Source organism: Lepidochelys olivacea (genome assembly GCF_965140295.1).
Source record: "Lepidochelys olivacea isolate rLepOli2 genome assembly, chromosome: 7".
Lineage (NCBI taxonomy): Eukaryota > Metazoa > Chordata > Testudines > Cheloniidae > Lepidochelys > Lepidochelys olivacea.
In genome coordinates, this window is record NC_140417.1 from 53542788 (window position 1) to 53565282 (window position 22495).

At 44.2% G+C, this 22495-nt stretch overlaps 2 protein-coding genes across 2 annotated transcripts in view; one reads left to right on the top strand and one right to left on the bottom strand.

The window, feature by feature from the left end:
* ANXA7 (annexin A7) overlaps window positions 1-14880 on the top strand; it is a 55362-nt gene extending 40482 nt beyond the window's left edge. Inside the window, exons 8-13 of the mRNA XM_084635207.1 lie at window positions 1439-1552; window positions 4173-4343; window positions 7358-7528; window positions 7698-7773; window positions 11978-12090; window positions 14164-14880. Of these exons, the coding sequence (XP_084491333.1) occupies window positions 1439-1552; window positions 4173-4343; window positions 7358-7528; window positions 7698-7773; window positions 11978-12090; window positions 14164-14286 (768 nt within the window). The 3' untranslated portion in view covers window positions 14287-14880. The remainder of the gene's footprint in view (window positions 1-1438; window positions 1553-4172; window positions 4344-7357; window positions 7529-7697; window positions 7774-11977; window positions 12091-14163) is intronic.
* Window positions 12683-22495, bottom strand: part of PPP3CB (protein phosphatase 3 catalytic subunit beta) — a 91643-nt gene continuing 81830 nt past the window's right edge. The window contains exon 14 of the transcript XR_014712511.1: window positions 12683-13099. The gene's annotated coding sequence lies outside the window, so the exon portion shown is untranslated. The remainder of the gene's footprint in view (window positions 13100-22495) is intronic.

The following is a 22495-nucleotide window of genomic DNA, read 5'->3' on the forward strand; positions in this document are numbered from 1 at the left end:
AACAGAGACTTGGTGGGGTAACTCACATGACTGGAGCATTGTCATGGATGTGTATAAACTGTTCTGGAGAGCTGGCTATATTTTAAAGAAGCCTTATTGAGGGTGCAGGAACAAACCATCCCGATGTGCAGAAAGAATAGCAAATATGGCAGGCGACCAGCTTGGCTCAACAGAGAAATCTTCGGTGAGTTTAAACACAAAAACGAAGCTTCCAAGAAGTGGAAACTTGGACAGATGACTAGAGAGGAGTATAAAAATATTGCTTGAGCATGCAGGGATGTAATCAGGAAGGCCAAAGCGCAATTGGAGTTGCCGCTAGCAAGGGATGTGAAGGGTAGCAAGAAGGGTTTCTACAGGTATGTTAGCAACAAGAAGGAGGTCAGGGAAAGTGTGGGACCCTTACTGAATGAGAGAGACAACCTAGTGACAGATGATGTGGAAAAAGCTGAAGTACTCAATGCTTTTTTTGCCTTGGTCTTCACAGACAAGGTCAGCTCCCAGACTGCTGCACTGGGCAGCACAGTATGTGGAGGAGGTGAGCAGCCCTCAGTGGTGAAAGAACAGGTTAAGGATTATTTAGAAAAGCTGGAGATGCACAAGTCCATGGGGCCGGATGCAATGCATCTGAGGGTGCTGAGGGAGTTGGCTGATGTGATTGCAGAGCCATTGGCCATTATCTTTGAAAACTCATGTCGATCGGGGGAGTTCCTGGATGATTGGAAAAAGGCAAATATAGTGTCTATCTTTAAAAAAGGGAAGAAGGAGAGAATCCAGGGAACTACAGCCTCACTCAGTCCCTGAAAAATCATGGAGCAGGTCCTCAAGGAATCCATTTTGAAGCACTTAGAGGAGAGGAAGGTGATCAGAACAGTCAATATGAATTCACCAAGGGCAAGTCATGCCTGACCAACCTGACTGCCTTCTGTGATGAGATAACTGGCTCTGTGGATATGGGGAAAGCGGTGGATGTGATATAACTTGACTCGCTATTTTTTGTACATAATCAAAATATAGTTATAGTTAGTTGGCCAAAACCAGAACCTCTAATCCAAACCCCTTTTGAATTTTGTGGGAGGAGGGTTTATGTTTGAATTCTGGATCCAAAATTCAGATGGGTCTATTTTCTGGTTCTCTCAGAAACAGTAGATACCACAACCTTTTCATTAGCTAAAATAATGGAAATCTTGAAAAATCAACTAATCCTGTGAGACTTCTGCCTTTTTGGTCTGAAATCTTGCATAGACTGCTCAGTAGTTTACAGCAGTGTAATAAACAATATTAATGCCTAGAGTGATCATCTGAACCCTAACCCCAGCCTATAACCTCCAGCAAATCTGAACATCTGAATACTGCCTCTTCAACCCCTTCCTAATTACCACACAGTTCGTGTACTACATATTTGTATTGTAACCTCATACTTATTTTTGTAATTGGATAGGATTTAATTAAAGATCTGAAGTCTGAACTAAGTGGAAACATGGAAGAACTGATACTAGCCTTGTTCATGCCACCTACCTATTATGATGCCTGGAGTTTACGTCATGCAATGAAGGTATAATTTTATCATGATTAAAACACTGAATTAGACACCTCCTATGTTATAGGACACAACAGTTTTGCAGTTTTAGTAATTCCTGACTAGTCCCAACTCTTTCAGAGTTTAGAGTCCTTTTTATAAGTCTTATAAACAAGGCCAGTAGAAAATCATCGTGGTGGAAACATTTTGAGCCTATGGGTTTTGGAGGAGATTTAAATAACTTTTCTATAAGCATCCAAGTTCCTGTATTTATAGTTTCTAGCCTTCTAAACAGATTACCATTTAGCCTCAGCTGCAGAACAGGAAACTTCCAAGAGGTCATATTAAAGAGCCAAGACCAATTAAAATTTAAGGTGGGAAATCAACTCTTAACTTTCACTGCCGTTAGATCACTTCTCCTGGCTGCACTGTTTGCTAGAACATCAGTTCACATAGTCGGTAAGTCAGGCTACAATTAAAACTCCAGGTCTTTTGATCAGCCCACCATTCTGAAATTTGAAAAAGTCCAAAACTCTTCTTGCTGTAAATAAAGAGCAATTAAAACTATTCTCGTTAATTTGCAGTTGGTATTTTTAAGCCTGTTTCAGGTACTGACCATCTGGCAACACTAGCACCATTGTATTATTATTTTTAGAGTCATGAGTGAATTTCCATGCAAATCCATTATTTTCCTATATGCATGCAAAGACACAGAGTAGCTGTGAGTCAGCACATTTTACATACACACAGAGAACAAAATAAAACTGCATTAAGGGTAACAGAGTATCTTTCTCCAAGTGACTTCCCAAAGCAGGGGTGGCCAACCTGAGCCTGAGAAGGAGCCAGAATTTACCAATGTACATTGCCAAAGAGCCACAGTAATACATCAGCACCCCCCCATCAGCTCCCCACCCCCACTCCCAGCACCTCCTGCCCACCAGTAGCCCTGTCGATCAGTGACTTCCCCTTCCTCCCCGCATAGCAGGTTCAGGGGAGGGGGCGGGAAGGGGTGGAGTGGGGGCAGGGCCTGTGGCAGAGCCAGGGGTTGAGCAGCGAGCACCCCCCAGCACACTGGAAAGTTGGCACCTGCAGCTCCAGCCCCAGAGTCGGTGCCCATACAAGGAGCCGCATATTAACTTCTGAAGAGCCGCATGTGGCTCCGGAGCCACAGGTTGGCCACTGCGTCCCAAAGAATGTTAAAATGCTTTGTCGTGTTGGGGTCAGTGAATTTCATATAATTGTTCAAGTATTTGAGAAATTTTTTTAACTCAAGTGAGCTGGTAGTAACAGTAGTAGTAGTAACAATAATAAAAGTTAATATGTTCATGCTGTTTCCCCTCTAGCTCCACTTCATTGGCTAGCACTTTGTGGGCAGTACTGGAAACTAGTATCATAACCCACATAGCCCAGCAATGAGTGGACAGTGGGCTGGCAGAAATAATTAAGTACATACTGTCTAAGAATGAATGGTAAAAATGTCAGTTGTGTATATATAAAATGTTTTTATACAGATGAGGTTTCAAAAGCTACAAATTTCTACAGAACATGGAGTACGATTCAGTAAGACCTCCTTTAGGGCAGGTGTAGGAGACCTCCTTGACTTACTCTTATTTATACTACAGCAGAGCCTGCACACGTTTCAGTTGAGACACCACTGACGCCAACCATTGTGGTAAGCTCCCTAAAAACAATAGGAGATGGCGCCTGCCCTGAAGAGTCTTTATTTATTTATTTTTTTCTAAAGGCAGAGGGATGATAAGGGTAACCGTGACAGGAAGGCCTGGTGCAGCAAAATTTGCTGTATGATTTTTTTTGGTATGTATTAAAAAGGGGCATATTAATGAAGCTCCCACTTATGCCAGATATAGGAGGAGAGGCTAAATTTGGAACAGAGAACTACTTGTAAACTCAGCAAAATAGGATCCAGATACACATGTTCTGTTTCGAATTCTGCTTTGATAAGACATTACTTTGTTTCAAACTGCGTATTAGAAGGTAATTGTTAGTTTGCAGTATAAAATAAGGTAGTCAAACTGCAGGACAAAAGTAACGGGCTTAATCTGCAGCAAGGGAAGTTTAGGTTAGATATTAAGAAAAACCTTCCAACTTTAAGGATGGGTAAGCACTGGAATAGGCTTCTAAGGGAGGATGTGGAATCCCAGTCATTGGAGGATTTTAAGAACCAATTAGACAAACGATTGTCAGGGTGGTATAGGTGGTATTTCAGGGTGGTCCTGCGTCAGCACAGAGGCATGGGACTAGATTACTTCTTGAGGTCCCTTGCAGCCCTACATTTCTCTGTTTAATTATCGTTATTTCCTTTCTAAAATTTTCCTTTTCTCTAACTGGCTGTGTGCTTGGCTCATTGTTCATGCCCTCTGTTAGTAGTTTCTCAAAACTCCTAACTCAACAGTTGTTTAAAAAACAAAACAAATCCAGACCCATATCTTACATTTTGAGTAATGAGATCAGAGAGGATTTAGAATTTTCAGAAAGGATGGACAGATGCTGCTCCTACAATTTAAATATTAAAACAGTTTCAAAATGTAATAAATGTCTGATTGTAACAGTTGGTTTTATAGTGTCACAGAAAATTGTAAGGAAGAAGGGTAAGTGTGCTTTGTTGCAGCAATTCTTTCTCTTTCTCTGCCTATAGGGAGCCGGCACTCAGGAGAGAGTGTTGATTGAGATTCTTTGCACAAGGACGAACCAGGAAATTCGAGACATAGTCAGGACTTACAAAACAGAATTTGGAAGAGACATTGAACAGGATATCAGAGCAGATACCTCAGGACACTTTGAACGATTACTTGTATCTATGTGCCAGGTGAGCCAAAGGGCATTTTTTTGACAATGGTGAGTTTGTTGGTAAATCAAAGGTATAACCCTTGCTGCATACTTTTCATGCATTTATTACAGAACAGACTGGTGAGCGGAGTTATAGCTCCGTATCAGATGCTTACAGTAAACAAACACCTGTTTGTTCACCTGTTTTTATAGCTCAGGAGTGGCCAATCTGAGCCTGGAATGAGCCAGAATTTACCAATGTACATTGCCAAAGAGCCACAGTAATACGTCAGCAGCCCCCCATCAGCTCCCCACCCCCGCTCCCAGCCCACCAGCAGCCCCGCCCATCAGCATCTCCCCCTCCCTACCTGATCAGCTGTTTTGTGGCATGCAGGAGGCTCGGGGGGAGGGAGGAGCGATGGCATAGCAACCTCAGGGGAGCCACAGGTTGGCCACCCCTGTTATAGCTTGACGAAGAGTATGATTGAGAGATCATCAAAATGAACTGTCTGTGTATGCCTAATCAGAGCCAGCTTCTGTAAGAAGTTATGTGGCACTGGACTATGTCTTTATAGCAGAATGACAACATACAGTCTCCCTGGGGACAGATTGAAAAGTCCTGTCTACCCAGGAATCCCTACTGAGTTGAGTTACCCAGTTACAGCACTGTAGCAACCCGAAAAAATGCATTTAATCACAGTTTGGCCTTGCAGTCTAGATGGGAACAAATCATGGTGTAACAGTGCTTCAGAATTATTCTGGAGCCGGGGGACTTTTACCATCATTCAAGAACATGATTCCAGAAGTGTGCAGTCCTTCTTACGTTGTCATACCAAACCAGGGTTTAACACATAGTGGGACTCAAGTAATGCAACCTGAGTCCCAGAAACCTGCCTCCTAACACAATAGAGGTCATAATATATAGAAGACTTGAGAGAATCCATGGGAGTATGCTAAGCAGGACATTCAGCTCAAAACTCACTTCCCCTCTTTTAGTTTCCTGCTCATCCTTCCGTTCTCAGATCAAACCGTTCTATGCAGATAGTACATGAACTCAGCTGGATCATGTATGGGACTGTTATACCATGCAGTTTTTCAGTGTTGTTAGCCTCAATATCCTATAAAAACAGATTTTAAACATGGTGAAACACTACATGTTATAATACCTGGCATGTATCTAACCCCCGAATTGGCTGTAAACCAGCAGCCATGTTCTGTGGTAGCTTGTACTTTGAGCAGAGCTGCATTTTATGGGACCTGAAAATGTGGGGAATGCATTCCCCCATTTCGTTGATGAAAGTGATGTTTCCCTTGTTTCATTTGCAGTTCCATAAAATCTTAGATACTCTGATATTCTTCCCCACCTCTTCTGACTGTAATTGCCTTTTTTTTTTTTTTTTTTGAACCTAGCTATTTTACAGTTAATTAAACTTCCATGACATTTCTACTTTGTTCTCTTGAGTGTATCAACCCTTGTGAGAGCTGTGGCATTAATTACCACAAATATTTTCTGGGGATTTTTATTGCCTGCCTCTGTAAAGTCAAAAAGGCAAATTCCAGAGAAGCTTGCACTGGTGACTTTTTATTATTTTGATATATCCAACACGTTATGATAGCTAGTGGTCATCTGCACATTATATAACTTATATAGATGTTGAAAGAAAAGGAGTACTTGTGGCATCCGATGAAGTGAGCTGTAGCTCACGAAAGCTTATGCTCAAATAAAATTGTTAGTCTCTAAGGTGCCACAAGTACTCCTTTTTTTTTTTTTTTTGCAGATACAGACTAACACGGCTGCTACTCTGAAACCTTATATAGATGTTAGTTCATTTAAATCATTAAAAAGTAGTTTGGAAACGTTATCTTCAGAAATTACCTTTCCCTGGTACCACCACCACACAGTCTGAAATTAGACATTAATGCATGTCCTGTTGATGCTAAAGTAAGCATCTTCTGTAGAAAATCTACCCTCAGATCTTTTCTCAGTCAGTCATTATGCTTCAGAGACAACGCCATACTTCAAAGAATGGGATCAGATTGTGCCTTTTATTGCTATTATTTCAGGCTGTGTGCATACTCAGTAGAAAACAATGCATTAGTTCATGTTTGGAAGGTTCTTTGCAACCAGTAGAGCTAGAAACAGAAAAATTAAGTGAAAACTTAGCCCTTGTTTTCTGCTTAATTTAAGTATCAAGAAGTCGCAGGGGCTAAAAACATGAGATAATTTCAAGTTACAGAGCTGCTGACCCAGATGATTTAAGGTTTTTAAATGTGTGCTCTGCAGAGTAAGAGTTTCAGGCCATCTTTCTATGGTCAGCTTACAAGAAATCACTATAAATGGAAAGGCAGGTTTTCAAACTGCTACTTAAAAGCACAGGTGTTAGTTGATGAGGCAGGAAACTGACAAAAGACTATGTATGCCTGTCCATAAGCAGCAGCTAGAAGGAATTTAATACCTACTTCCTTTCAGGATATAGTGAGTATATCTTGTCTTCTATTTCTAATAACTGAAGAGCCTGAAGTACTCTTGAATTCAGAATTCCAATATGCCGTAGCCTTGCCTCTTTTCAAAGAACTATTTTAGAACAGTCATGAGCTCGCTATCCAAGTGGACAGAGATATGTAGCACTTTCCATGCATCACAATATGCATAATACTTGGTACTTCTATAGGATTTTTCATCTGAGGATCTCAAAGCATTTTAAAAATAATTAAGGCTCTCACCTGAGCAGCAAAGGTGACTAATTCTCATTTTACAAAGGAGTACAAAAAAGATTCGACGGTCACACAGCGTGTCAGTGGAAGAGCTGGGGGATAGGCTTGGAGTTCTGACTCCTAGTACCCTCATTTAACGGGTGCACACTCCAGTGCTGCCTCCAAAAACAAGTGAGGCTTATTGGGAAACAGCTGTCATAAAAGGGTCCTTTACCAAGTCTAGTTTATGGTTTAATTTTCCAGGCTGAAGAATGAGAACCGTTTGGCAAGGCTATAAGATGTGGTGAGGAACAGAAAATGTTGTGTTCCTGATTGAGCAGCTAATGTCTTCACTTGCAGGGCAATCGGGATGAGAATCAATCAGTGAACTACCAAAAAGCTCAGGAAGATGCTCAGCGCCTCTACCAAGCTGGTGAAGGAAAACTTGGAACTGATGAGTCTTGCTTTAACATGATTCTGGCAACTAGAAGTTTCCCCCAGCTGAAAGCTACAGTTGAAACATATTCTAAGGTAGAATTTTTTCTGTTAAAGATTATGAACTAAGTTCAGCCCTGGGGTAAAAACAGGTGAAACTCCATTAACTTCAGATGAGTTGGTCTGCCTATGCCAGGATTGAATTTGGATCCATTCCCACATTAAAAAAAACAACTCCCCCAATCCCTTTAATTTTTATGTGCAGATTGCCAATCGTGATCTGTTAAGCAGCATTGGCCGGGAGTTTTCTGGAAATGTAGAAGATGGCTTGAAGACTATCGGTAAGAGACATTTCTTTTTTTTAAAGAGGGTATTTATGACTAATTGGAGAGGTAAAGCTAGGAGGGCTGTCAATTAATCGCAGTTAATACATTAACTCACTTAAAATTGTCCTGGTTAATGTGGTTTCGTTGCTGATCAATTAGGGAACATGCTTGTTTAAAGTGTGATGCTCCCTTATAGCCTTGTTTGGCAGCCGCCTGCTTTGTCCACTACTTCCAGGAAGAGCAGGCCGTTGCAGCGAGCTGGTGGGGGCTTGGAACCAGGGTGGATCGGCAGCTCCCTATCAGCTCCCCGCTCCTCTAAGTTCGCTGTGCGGCAGCCGCCCAGCAGGCTATCAATTGCCCACAGGTCAGCTGTCGCTCCCCCCACTAATGCTGCTCCTGCCCTCTGCCTTGGAGCTGCTCACTGGAGCCTCCTGCTTGCTGTGCGGGGGGCGGGGAGGTGGGAAGAAGGGGGCTAATGTCAGGGTTTCCCGCTCCTGCACCCTGCTTACCCCATCTTCCATAGAGCAGGGGGACACATGACAGGGCTCAGGACAGAGGGAGTTTCCTGGCAGCAGTTGCTGTCTCAGCTTGATTAACTTAAAAGGCAGTGTACTTAGAGTGGGGTCAGCATACTTAAAGGAGCAATAAAAAGAAAGGGAGGACTTGTGACACCTTAAAGACTAACAAATTTATTAGAGCATAAGCTGTAGCTCACGAAAGCTTATGCTCTAATAAATTGGTTAGTCTTTAAGGTGCCACAAGTCCTCCCTTTCTTTTTGCGGATACAGACTAACACGGCTGCTACTCTGAAACCTGTTAAAGGAGCAGTGCGCATCTCTCTCTCTCACACAGAGTGTGTGTCTCTGTCTGCCATGCTGTCTCCCCTCCCTCCATTTGTGCTGCCTTGTAGAGTGTGAGGCTACATTAACAACGAGTTAACCCTTGAGGGCTCAGCCAATTGCTAGTTCATCATTTAGCAATAAGGCAGTCCCTGGGAAATATCCCACCCTCTGACTTCACCACCTCAACCAAGCTTCACAATCATCATTGCTGTGTACCAGTATTAAATTGTTTGTTTATAACTTATACTGTCTCTGTGTGTTTCTGGTGAAAAAAGTTCCCTGGAACCTAACCGCCCCCTATTTACATTAATTCTTATGGGGAAATTGGATTCGCTTAACATCATTTTGCTTAAAGTCGCATTTTTCAGGAACATAACTACATCGTTAAGCGAGGAGTTACTGTACATGCAAACAAATTAACTAGATTTAAAAAGTCATGATTAATCACACAATAATAGAATACCAGTTTTAATGTATTATAAATATTTTTGGATGTTTTTCAACATTTTCAAATATATTGATTTCAATTACAATACAGAATATGAACTGTGCAGTGCTCACTTTATATTTCTTCTTGTTCAACCAATTGCTAAGGCAGATATGTTTGTTTACATTTATGGGAGATGCTGCTGCCTGCTTTTTATTTACAGTGTCACCTGAAAGTGAGAACAGGCACTCACATGGCACTGTTGTAGCCGGCTTTGCAAGATATTTACATGCCAGATATGCTAAACATTTGTATGCCCCTCCATGTTTTGACTTGTAGGCACTAAAGTTTTACATTGTTTTGTTTTTGAGTGGAGTTATGTAAAAAGAAATAAAAATAATAATTCTACATTTGTAAGTTGAACTTTCACTATAAAAAGAATGCACTACAGTACTTGTATGAGGTGAATTGAAAAATACTGTTTTTTTACAGTGCAATTATTTGTAATCAAAATAAAGTGAACACTGTACTCTTTGTATTCTGTTGTAATCGAAATAAATATATTTGAAAATGTAGAAAAAAATTTTAAAATATCTATAATAAATTTAAATTGGTATTTTATTATTATTTAACAGTGGGATTAAAACTGCACTTAATCATGACTATTTTTTTACTCTCACAATTATTTTTTTAATTGTTTGACAGCCTTAAAAGCTAGGTAAGAGACAATCCAACTCAGCAATCTATGAATTGTCATAAGTGTTTTGAAACTACTTGATGTGTTCACCTTTTATATTACCACCCCCAGAACTTGCCAAAATAGAAGTATTCTAAGTCCTGACTAAAAGTTGAACTTTTATTTTGATTATAATTCAAGTACAGTGAGCTCAATTTGAAACAAGCTGGCTTTCTCCAAACTAAATCCAAGTAAGGCATATTTAACTCTTTTCAGTTCCCCTCATTCTGAATTAACTTCATAGAACAGATTTACTGAACATTGTACTTTAATGTTAATTTGTATCACAATGCTCAGATCTACTCTAAACAGAAGAGTAAAGAGTTTAAGAGCAGGTGTCACTTTTAAATAGAGTGCTTACAGCTAAATTTGTTTTCAGAAACACTAAGGAAAGACAGGAGTGTGGGCCCCTCTGACCCAGATGACTCACAAGAGGTCCTTTCTGACATACTATACAAGTCGGGCTGGAATTCCTATATTTTTCATTTAGAAGCTACTTGACCTACAATAAAAATCTTAATTTAAGCATCACAAGTTCTATAGAAAATGGAGCAAAAGTTTTTCTAAAGGTTTCCTGTCATCATCTGATTAATTTCTTATTCTCACTGTTCACAAAGCTAATGGACCATGATAAGGGCTCTACCAAATTCACGGTAAAAGGATTTTAAAATTAGTTAATTTCAAGGTTTCAGATGTTTACATCTGAAATTTTAAGGTAACTATGGGGGTCCCGTGTGTGTGTGGGGGGGTCCACATGGGTATTGTAGGAGTGTTGTGGGATTGCCACCCTTAATTCTGTGCTGCTGCTGGCAGGGGCACTACCTTCAGAGTTGGGCAGCTGGAGAGTAGTGGCGGCTGACCAGGCCCCAACTCTAAAGCCAGCGCCCTGCCAGCAGCAGTACAAAAGTGAGGGTCACAGGGCATAGGGGTGTGGGTTACTATACATCTGGGTTTTCCCAGCAGTCTCCCACCCAGGTCAAGAGTTGTCCCAGCCACAGAGCTTCCTGCAGCCGGGGGAGGTTCCAAGAGGTGGGTCTGACCCTGCTCTGGGAGTAGCCCCTGCAGAGGAAGAGGATGTCCTGTTCCTCCCTAGCCTGGGCAGGGACTAGCAATGGTAAGAGTCCCTGCATGCGGTGCCCCCAGCCCTGCCTCTCCTCTACAATAGCAAGATTTCATGGTCTGTGACACATTTTTCTCGGCTGTGAATTTGGTAGGGCCGTAATCATGGTCGATTTGAAAGAGTAACCATTAGCATAATTTATAATAAAGGGATTCCTGAAGTTTAGAAAACCCCAAACTGTTTTTATTATTAAGCTGTTGTAGTTAATGTTCTGACTCTACCTCTTAACAGTATATTGTAGAATCCATTCTTACTCTTTATCAGCCACCTATGTAGGGTGGTGTCCTTTCGTCAGCTATCCTTGATGTTGGTGCCACAAGATTGCTATGCAGAGCCCTTCTAAGCTATGCCCCATTTGAAGCACTGTAAAAAGATCAATACTTGTTGAGAGCACTTTTTTTCTTGAAACTAATTGTGACCTATTAATTGGCATTCATAATAATGTGATGTGGAAACCTATCCAATAGGAACTGAACAGAGACCAGCCAGTGAATGGTGATAATTTTCTATTGGTACTTATGCTGTTGGAGTTCTAGCTAAGAAGCTAGAGGTAAAAATCTTTGAATTCCAGTACCAATCACCCACTGGAAAGATTTGTTTTTTAAAATTACATGTCCCCTTACATGATTTTTGTTATTGAATTAAGGCTTCTTTACTTGTCAAAAGTGCTGTCTTCATGGCTGAAATGAGTTATAAAATGATTTGGCCAACTAGCAATGATGGGGCTACTAACCTGTGTAAAAAGGTACCCATGTTTAGTGAAGCTTAGCCACTTCTTGTGGCTATGAAATTATTTTACCAGTGACAATAAGGCCTAAGTTGAAAGATTCAGTAACAAAACAGCTATGTTTCCAAACCTCAAAGAAATGTGATGAGATGCACAGAATAGAATTTAGCCAACAAAAAAATTGCTGAACTGTGACCAGCATGAGTCTTGCATGAGGAAGAATCACAAAGCAATAAGAGGAACTGTTTCAAAATACCATGTATACTATCTGCTAGATCAACTATTTAATTCTACCAAATACAACCATGTGAATAGTGACTGCAGTATACATTGTTTGAAATAACCTTGTAACTACACTTTCTTGTAGTGCAATGTGCTCTAAATTGCCCAGCCTTTTTTGCTGAGAGACTTCACCATTCCATGAAAGGAGCTGGCACAGATGATTCTACACTTGTCCGAATTGTAGTCACTCGCAGTGAGGTAAGAATCTTCCTCTTCCTTTCCAAAAAATGAGGAGGAAGCAGGAGTTTAAAAATTTTGGATATATACTGCACATGTAGTGAAAAATCAATGTATCCTAACCCGTTTTGCGCTCCTTGTCACCTATATGGAGCTGTCAGAATTAGTCTATGCAAATGTAGTTCTTACTCTGAGAATCAGCTGAACAAATTCACTTGCAAATATTCACAAAGCAGTCTAGATTTCAGCCCGTTCACAAGAAATTCATCCAGCCTAGGTGCTGTTAATCTCGTGGAATTCATGGGTCTGTTTGCTATAAAGTTAGCAGCCAGGGAGCTGTTTTCTTGAATTAGTCTTCATTAACAGTGAAAGGGGATGAGAGAATGGTCTGAATATTTGGGAAGGAACCACTCCAGCTAGCAATTACCATATCCTTTGCCAGGGAATTGCTGCTTCGTTCAGGGAAGGGAGAATATTTGAGTTCTAGGACCCTATAGAACTGCAGGGCTGAGCCTCCTACTCTTGGGGGTGCATTCTGTGCCAAAATATTAAAAATTCTGCACAGAGAATATAAAAATTTCTTTGTCAAAATAACACTACCTAATCACACCAGTTTCAATTATTTTGGTAATTTATTTCAGAATACCTGTTTTGTCAGTAATAAATACAATACAAAATTTCTCCCAGCAGTAGAAAGTTAAAGAAACCCCTATGACAACCCAGTTCCTGTTTCTCTGCCCCACCCACACAGCCCAGCTGGGGGGCCAGACACCCACAACCCCTCTCCCCAGAGCCCAGCCACTATGCCCAACCCCCCCACCCTGCCAATACACCCAAACCACCTCCCCCAACAGAGCCCAGACACTCCAGACCCCAGGGATCCAGAGGGAGAAACTGCATGATGTTGGGATCTGGGCTTCCATGGAGTTTCCTACGCTTCGCTGCCTCCTTCCTTCAGGGCATGCTGGGAACCTCTCCCTCGCCTTGTCTTCTATTTGTGACTTGTGGCCAGCAGCACTGCAGCCTATTTCTGTGGAAGAAAGGAAATTCTGTGTGCACAACATTCATTTCTGCAAAATTCTGCATTGCACACTGGTGCAGAATTCCCCTATTACTTTTCCATTTATCATCAATTTACCACTTCTATGAAAGTTCTTCAAAGTTTCGTTGGAGGAAATGATTGAGCTTGCTCAGTTTCTTTTGTCGGTGGCTGCCTCCTTCCTCCTCATGGTTTCAAAAATGGACTGGTTAAGCAGCTTACCTCACTGTTTCTGAATTTTATGTTCCGAAGAAGAGGCTTCCCTACTTGTGGGGGTGGAGCTAGCACTCATGTGAGATGAGATGCTTTTTGATCCTTAAAAAGAAAAGGAGGACTCGTGGCACCTTAAAGACTAACCAATTTATCTGAGCATAAGCTTTTGTGAGCTACAGCTCACTTCATCAGATGCAGTGAGCTGTAGCTCACGAAAGCTTATGCTCAAATAAATTGGTTAGTCTCTAAGGTGCCACAAGTCCTCCTTTTCTTTTTGCGAATACAGACTAACACGGCTGTTACTCTGAAACCTGTCATTTTTTGTCTTTTGGGAAGGAGTCTCCCTATCAGGAGCCCCAGGCTGGCTCTTGAGATGTGGTGGGTTAACCCTGCATGTCTCATCCATTGATATGTAATTGGAGAGGAAATGCAGGAGTATTTCACTGTATGACAGCTGCCTCTTGCTTTTTCAAAGTGACTTACCCATATAGAAGCAGTGAGAAGGGACCCTGGTGTGCTTTTCCTGTTGAAGTGGACTGGAGAATTTGGGGAGACGGCCTTTCAGTCTGTCTGCTCCCAGAGGCTGAAGCAGTCTTCTTCACCATTTACAGAAGTGTCGTCTAGCTTCAGAACCTCTTAGAGATCCTGAGAGGGTATCATGCAGAGAGAGCATCTCTTTCCTTTTTGCCTGCATTGTCTGGGCTGCTGTAGGGTACAGGGAATGGACTGATGTTTTGTCTGGGTTCACTGCAAGTAGACTCTTACTCTACTACCGAATGATCCCATATTGTACACTGATTGCTTGTTGAGTGTTTTATGCTTATCTTTTTCTTTTGACACAGATTGATCTTGTACAGATCAAACAGCTCTTCATGCAGATGTATCAGAAGACTTTGGCTACAATGATATCAAGTGACACAAGTGGTGACTACAGGAAGTTGCTGGTAGCAATTGTTGGTCAATAGAAAAGATTTACATTTTAACAAAGTGAAGGGCATGTAACGAAAAACGATTTTCAATATTGCATAACCAAATATGCCTTCCTAATTATGAATGATTTAAGAGTTTGTATTTTGCCTTAATTTAGAGCACATTTATACTTTACTGTATAAAAATATGTATCTGTCATTTACCTGAAGTATCAGTGTCATTTTGACCCACAGAAAATACAGCTGAGATACCACATTAAATTACTTCCTTCAAACAGCCATTATAGTACAAGTAATTTATCTGCAAAGATTCTGCAGCCCTGAGTAGTTCCACTTCTTGAAAGGTTGGTAGGGATTAGACCCTTTCACTAAAACAGTCCTGGGACACTTATAGCAACAGAATCTTCAATACTAAATTGCTTAGCCAATTATTCAAAAGAGCAACATAGCTGATCTTACCACCACCTTGACATTTTAGGGTGACAAAGCACAATAACCCCACCTAAAACCAACAGATGAAGCCTCTACAAATTAAAATAAGGCTAGGAGAGGTGGGCTACTTCAGGTTATTTGTTACAGAATCAGTTTCCACGATAATGGTAAAAAATATGACATGAGTGAGTCCAAGTATTAATGGTTTAAGTGTGTGCATGGCAAATATTGTAGAGTGGAAGTCATCAGAAATGGGCTAATATTGCTGGCCTGCCTGAATGAGTCATGATTTGATATTGTTTCGCCTGGAATGACAAGTGCACTCTAAACTAATTTTATGGTGCCAAATGAAAAATAGATAAAGGGACTTACTGATTAGATTTGGGAAGATCATGTTTACTCAGATGAATGACTGGACAGGCTATTTTAAAAAAAGCCGCCATGGGGTTGTCTTAAACAAATGTAAAACACTGCATGGAAATGTTTAGAATCATAGAATATCAGGGTTGGAAGGGACCCCAGAAGGTCATCTAGTCCAACCCCCTGCTCGAAGCAGGACCAATTCCCAGTTAAATCATCCCAGCCAGGGCTTTGTCAAGCCTGACCTTAAAAACCTCTAAGGAAGGAGATTCTACCACCTCCCTAGGTAACGCATTCCAGTGTTTCACCACCCTCTTAGTGAAAAAGTTTTTCCTAATATCCAATCTAAACCTCCCCCACTGCAACTTGAGACCATTACTCCTCGTTCTGTCATCTGCTACCATTGAGAACAGTCTAGAGCCATCCTCTTTGGAACCCCCTTTCAGGTAGTTGAAAGCAGCTATCAAATCCCCCCTCATTCTTCTCTTCTGCAGGCTAAACAATCCCAGTTCCCTCAGCCTCTCCTCATAAGTCATGTGTTCCAGACCCCTAATCATTTTTGTTGCCCTTCGCTGGACTCTCTCCAATTTATCCACATCCTTCTTGTAGTGTGGGGCCCAAAACTGGACACAGTACTCCAGATGAGGCCTCACCAATGTCGAATAGAGGGGAACGATCACGTCCCTCGATCTGCTTGCTATGCCCCTACTTATACATCCCAAAATGCCATTGGCCTTCAGGGCACACTGCTGACTCATATCCAGCTTCTCGTCCACTGTCACCCCTAGGTCCTTTTCCGCAGAACTGCTGCCTAGCCATTCGGTCCCTAGTCTGTAGCTGTGCATTGGGTTCTTCCGTCCTAAGTGCAGGACCCTGCACTTATCCTTTTTGAACCTCATCAGATTTCTTTTGGCCCAATCCTCCAATTTGTCTAGGTCCTTCTGTATCCTATCCCTCCCCTCCCAGTTTAGTATCATCCGCAAATTTGCTGAGAGTGCAATCTACACCATCCTCCAGATCATTTATGAAGATATTGAACAAAACCGACCCTTGGGGCACTCCACTTGATACCGGCTGCCAACTAGACATGGAGCCATTGATCACTACCCATTTGTTAAAACCCAAAGCTGTGTGCTAAAAGGCAAACTATACTTCCTTTTGTATGGACAGACACATGGAATGCTCAAAGTAGAAGCATTAGCATAAATGGTAGGAAGAAAATCTGAAGTTCTTAGTAACATGGAAAAATGTTAAGTGATTTAACTTGACAGTTCCCCTTAAAAACGTGTAGACACCAACTGGGGGAAAAAATTTCCAGGAAACCTAGGGCTGGTCTACACTACAGCCATCCTCCCACTGATATAAGTGCCTAACTGCACCACCAGAGACGTAAGGCTTGTGTCAGTGCAGTTGCGGGCAGGGCAATGTTTTTGTAGACACTGTGTTCCTTACAGTGGCTGTCTTGTCAATTTCACCGCAGAAAACACAAAATTGACAAGAAAGCAACCCCCCCAAGCTGGGGCAAGAAGTCCAGGGAGCTTTGGACCCCAATCTCTGCTGAGAAGCCTGAGGGGCCTTCGGTCAGCCAGGAGCCGGGCAGCCTTGACAATTTCATGGCGTGGGGAGCAGAGGGGGGCATGAGAAGTCCAGGCCAGCTTCCCCCCCACTCCTGGCAGAGAGACCAGGCTCTCAACTCCCCACACTGCCTCTCTTAGGTTGGTGAAAGTGTGCACCACTGCAGTATGTTGACTTAGGTTTCTATTGTAGACATACCCCTAGTTTAGAAGGGGTCAGTTACAGCCACCTGTTGCTGATGAATAACCTGCTCCTGTACAACATACAGAACTCAACTCTCTCTGAGTTCAGTGGAGGCCAACAGTGCTCAGCAGGCTCGTGTCTTTGCAACAGCTATGGGTGCTTGGAAGAAGTCATTGTCTGGAACTTTGCGTTCACTAGCAGCTAATATTTCTATATTGAACTTTAAAATTGAGTAAGGATCACATAAAATGGAAACCAACACAAAAAAAAAGTGAGATGTGATGACAGCCCCACTAATATCTCAAATTAACACAACTTTTACATTAGTGCTAGTGGTAAGAAACACTTCATGAACCAGACCATTCCATGTGCTACCTCCACCTAAGATGATTTTATCTTTACACTAACCTATCAAAGGGAAGGCAGCAGATTTTGTGGGTACTGGAGAGAGGATCAAATTCTGAGGGCTTATCAAAGTTCCCTTATCTGGCCTTCATAGGGTAGAGATGCTACTCTGGGGGGCATTCTGTGCCAAAAAATTCTGCATATTTTGTCAATGTATCACGCCAGTTTCAATTATTTTGGTAATACATTTCAAAATACTTGTCAGCAAGTATGCTTAACAGTACAGAAAACAAAAAAAGATTCAGGAAAGGTTTTTTGACAACTAGATTTCTTAGTGGGCATGTTGATACAGAACATTAAGTAATAATTCATTTAAACTACAATACATCCCTCAGAAGCAGTGCAAAGGTTTGGGGAGTCGGGGTAAGAGAGGAACTGAAGTAGAGGGAAGTAGCCTGGGAGTGAACCTGGAGGTTGTTGGGTATGGTGGGAGAATTAGGGAATGAGATTTTTTTTGGGGGGGGGGGGGGAGGGAGAGGGGGGAGAAGGAGAGGGATTGTTAGGAAGCCTCCCCCATGCAGACTCTGGCTGACCCCTAGTGTCTCCCATCAGTCAACACAACTGCACCGCTCTACTCCCTGGGCCTCCCTGTCCATTCAGCCCCTGCCCAAGTCTACCCCCCAGCAGCCCCATGGGTCTGCTCTGTCTGTTCCACTGTGAGGAACACAGCCTCTCCTCCACCCTATCTGCTGCTGGCTGCTCCAGCCCTTGGGACAGCTGCCCTCTGTTCTGCTGCCACAGCAGCCCCTGTTGGGCAAAAGGCATAAATGCAGTGCCTCTCCAGCAGAATGTATTTTCTGCAGAGAAAAAAAAAAAATCTGCAACTGACATGAATTCTGCACAGTGGTGCAGAATTTCCCCAGGAGTAACATGCAGCCATTCACTCCTCTTATGGTGGCTGAGGCTGGTAGTGAGGGGGTCTTCTCCATGCTGTAGTGACTAGGCCCCACGCAAAGTTGAATGGCATTTCCTCCTAAGATCAGCTGGTTCTGCTGGGGAGTGTGGGTGCTCTCCTCTGGCACAAGAAGTCAATACATTAGATGACAGAAAAAACAGTTAACCACCTTTTCATAACTGTTGTTCTTTGACATGTGTTGCTCATGTCCATTCCATTCTAGGTGGGTGCTCATGTGCATAGTCATCTGAGACTTTTGCCTTAGCAGTATCCCTAGGGTCAGCTGTGGCACCCTCAAGAATGCCAGGCTCATATCAGACACCGCCCTCTCCTACGCCCTCTCAGTTCCTTCTTGCCGACAACTCTGACAGAGTGGTAGGAGGGCAGGTAATGGAATGGATATGAGCAACCCATCTCAAAGAACACTTACAGAAAGGTGGGTAACCGTTTTTTCTTCGAGGGCTTGCTCGTGTCGATTCCATTCTTGGTGACTCGCAAGTGGTATCCCTGGAAGTGGGCTCAGAGTTCATGGTCGTGCAGCTTGCAATACTGCTCTACTGAAGCCAGCATCATCTCAAGCTCGTTGAATAAGCGCTTAGTGAAATGTGAATGTATGACCAGGTAGTAGCTTTACAGATATCCGGACTGGGCACTTGGGCCAGGAAGGCCACCAATGAGGCTTGCGCTCTAGTTGAGTGAGTGGTGACAAACGCCAGTGCAGGAACCTTTGCCTGATCATAGCAGAAACGGATGCAGAAGGCGATCCAAGATGAAATTCTCTGGGCGGACAGCAGACAACCTGCCACCACAACAAATAACTGCTTCGACTTGCGAAATGGCTTGGTCCTCTCGATGTAGAAGGCTAGCGCCCCCCTGACATCAAGGGAGTGCAACCTACGCTCCTCCTCATGAGGTTTTGGACAGAAGACTGGAAAAATATGTCCTGGCTCATGTAAAATTGGGGAACTACCTTAGGCAGGAAAATCAGGTGTGGCCACAGCTGGACCTTGTCCTTCAAGAACACGGTGGTTCCGAGGTGAGTGCCCTAATCTTGGAAACCCTCCTTGCAGGGGTTGTCATCACCAAGAACGACACCTTCCAGGAAAGCAGAAGAAGAACAGAACAGGATGCTAAGAGCTCAAAGGGGGCTTGCATGAGCCGTGTGAGCACCAGGTTAAGGTCCCATGGAGGGACAGGATCCCAGACTTGAGGGTAGAGTCGCTCCAGACCCTTCAGAAACCGGATCGTCATGCCATGCGCAAAGACTTACCTGCCCTAGAACGGAGGGTGAAAGGCCGAGATAGCAGCCAACTGGACCTTAAAAGATGAAAGGGACAGTCCCTGAAGTTTAACATGCATGAGGTTGTCTAGGATCAGCTGCCACAGGCCTAACCCGTTGGGTCAAAGCGAGCACATAAATTTGGCCAGCTAGGTGACCCTAGTAGAAGGCTTCCTGCTTCCTAGCAGGACCTGCTGGACTCAGGCTGAACACTCCTGCTCAATATTCAGCCATGGAGCAACGAAGCTGTCAGGTGCAGCACCTGTAGGTTCAGGTGCAAAAGCTGGCCCTGATTCTGTGACAGGAGATCTGGTCAGTGGGGCAGCAGCATCGGGGCCAACACTACCAGGTCCAGGAGTGTGCTGAAACCAGTGTTAGCACGGCCAAGCCGGGGCAATGAGTATGAGTTTGGCCCTGTTTCGCTTGACCTTCATGAGGACCTTTTGGAGCAACAGGACTGGCAGGAAAGTGTACATCAGAGCCCGCGACCATGGTAGCAAAAAGGCGTCTGACAGGAAACCCGTCGGTCGCCCAGAATGAGCAGAAACAGTGGCACTTCCTGTTCTGGTGAGTCGCAAACAGATCCACCTGGGGAGATCCCCTCTTCTGGAAGATCCTGTCCACCACCTCAGGGTGAAGAGACCACTTGTGGCGAGACAAGAAGGTTCTGCTGAGGTGATCTGCCAGGACATTCCTGGCTCCAGGAAGGTGTGCTACCACAAGATGAATGGCATGCTGAACACAGAAGTCTCAGAGACTGAGAGCTTCCTGACAAAGAGCTGAGGATCTGGTTCCGCCTTGCTTGTTGATATAAAACATCATGGCAGTGTTGTCCATTACGACTTGAACCACCATGCCCTGCAAGTGGGACCGAAAAGCTTGGCAGACCAGGCGAACCACCCTGAGCTCCCTGACGTTTATGTGGAGGGAGCAGTTGACCCCCGACCAGCAGCCTTGAGTACTGAGCTTCCCCAGGTGAGCTCCCCATCCGAGGTCTGAAGCATCAGGCACCAGAGTCAGTGACAGGGATGGGGCTGCTAAGGGAACTCCCTGCGGGACTGACACAGGGTCCAGCCACCACGCCAGAGATGCCCGAACGTGGTCCAGCACTTGACTACCAAATCTAGGTCGTGTCTGTTGGAGACGTAGACTGACACTAACCATGCCTGCAATGGACGAAGATGGAGCCGGGCATGTCAAACCATGTAAGTGCAGGCAGCCATATGACTTAATAACCATAGACAGGTATGGGCAGTAGTGAGTGATGATCCCTCACACAGGATATTATCGCCAATATGCCTTGGAAGCAGGACTCTGGGAGGAATGTCCTTGCCCATGTGGAGTCGAGAACCGCCGCGATTAATTCTATTCATTGCACTGGTAAAAGGGTTGACTTACATTTACTAACAGGCCCAGGTTGTGGCATGTGGCTCACACCAGATTGAGGCTGTGCTGCACTTGATCTCATGATCTGCCCCGATGAGCCAATCGTCAAGATAAGGGACCCCCCAGCATCTCAGGTAACCAGCTATGGGGGCCGTGCATTTTGTAAAGACCCGTGGGACCAAGGAGAGGCCAAAGGGTAGCGCTGTAAACCGGAAATGGTGCTGGCCCACCATGAAACCAATGAACCATCTGTGTCCCGGGAAGATAGAGATATGGAAATAACTGTCTTTCAAATTGAGAAGGACATACCAGTGTCCCAGATCTAGGGAGGGAATAATGAAGGCCAGGGACACCATGTGAAATTTCAACCTTTTGAGGCACTTGTTGAGTCATGGGATGTAGGCCCCCTTTTTCCCTCTGGCTCAGGAAATAGTGGGAGTAGAAACCATACCCCCTCATTTCCTGAGAGACCTCCTCCACTGCCCCCAGTATGTTGTTTTCCTTCTGAATGAGGAATTGCTCATGAGAAGGGTCTCTGAAGAGAGACATAGAAGAGGAAGGGGGGAAAGGGGCGGCCGTAAACTGGAGGGTGTAGCTAAGTGACACTGGGCCAGGTTGCGCAGGAGAGTGGGAGGATGAAGGGCGGTGGCGGCTAAAGCCTGTGTCCTTTCTCCTCGCTGGCCCTGCCGAGACCGCCACTGCCTTGGCGGTGGAGGAACATAGCTGCCTTGTAGCCTGAGGAGTATGCATCCCCAGTGAGCAGAAGGTAGCCTGAGTGTCCTTCAGGCCGTGCAGCCTCGCATCCATCTAGTTGGAGACTAGCCTGACACCATAAAATATGAGGTCCTGAATTGAGGCCTGCATCTCCTGGGACAGGCCAGTGGTCTGGAGCCAGGAATTGCGCCTCATGACCACTGCCCACCACCCATGCAACTGAGTCGGCTGCAATCCAGGCCATCTGGAGGGAGCACTGGGCCACCATGGTACCTTCCTCCACCAGAGTCCTGAACTCTTAGGCCGCCTCCTGGGAAATGGAGTCCTTGAACTTGAGGATTCCCACAATTATAATTTTGCCACCCAAAACCGGAGGCTGTCCATGGAATAAAGTTTCTTGGCCTCTTTATTCTTGGGGGTTGAACAGGCAGGTCCCGGCTTGTCCTTTTCATTGGCTGCCAACATGACCAACAACCCCAGGCGCAGGTGAGCAGACAGGTATTTGAACCCCTTAATGGGGATGAAATACTTTTTCTCAGCCCTCTTGGAAGTGGGCGGAATGGAGAACGGGATTTGCCAGATGGTCTTGGAAATATTCAGGCCCCCCTCGTGTACCACGAGAGCAGGGGTGGACACGGAAAGTACATTGAACAATGTGTCCGCTTGCTCTGCCATTTCTTCCACCTGGAAGCCCAAGTTCACAGCCACCCTGCAGAGCAGTGCCTGATGTTCCCTGAAGTCATCAGGTGGACTAGTCCGGGAGCGTCCTGCCAACACCTTGTATGGGGAAAAGAAGGACGACTGGACAACTGGGTCAGGTCCTGGGGTGTCATCACCCACCAGGGAGGGAGGTCTTGGAGTTGGCACCAATTCTTTGCCCGCAGCACCTACTGGCATGTCCTGCACCAATCCTGGTGCCATCAGTGCTGTCCTGGGTTTGTCCAACGCAGCGAGAGAGGGGTTGGTGAGATTGGAGCATAGGCTAGTAGATATGCCCGAGGTATTCCAATGAGGCC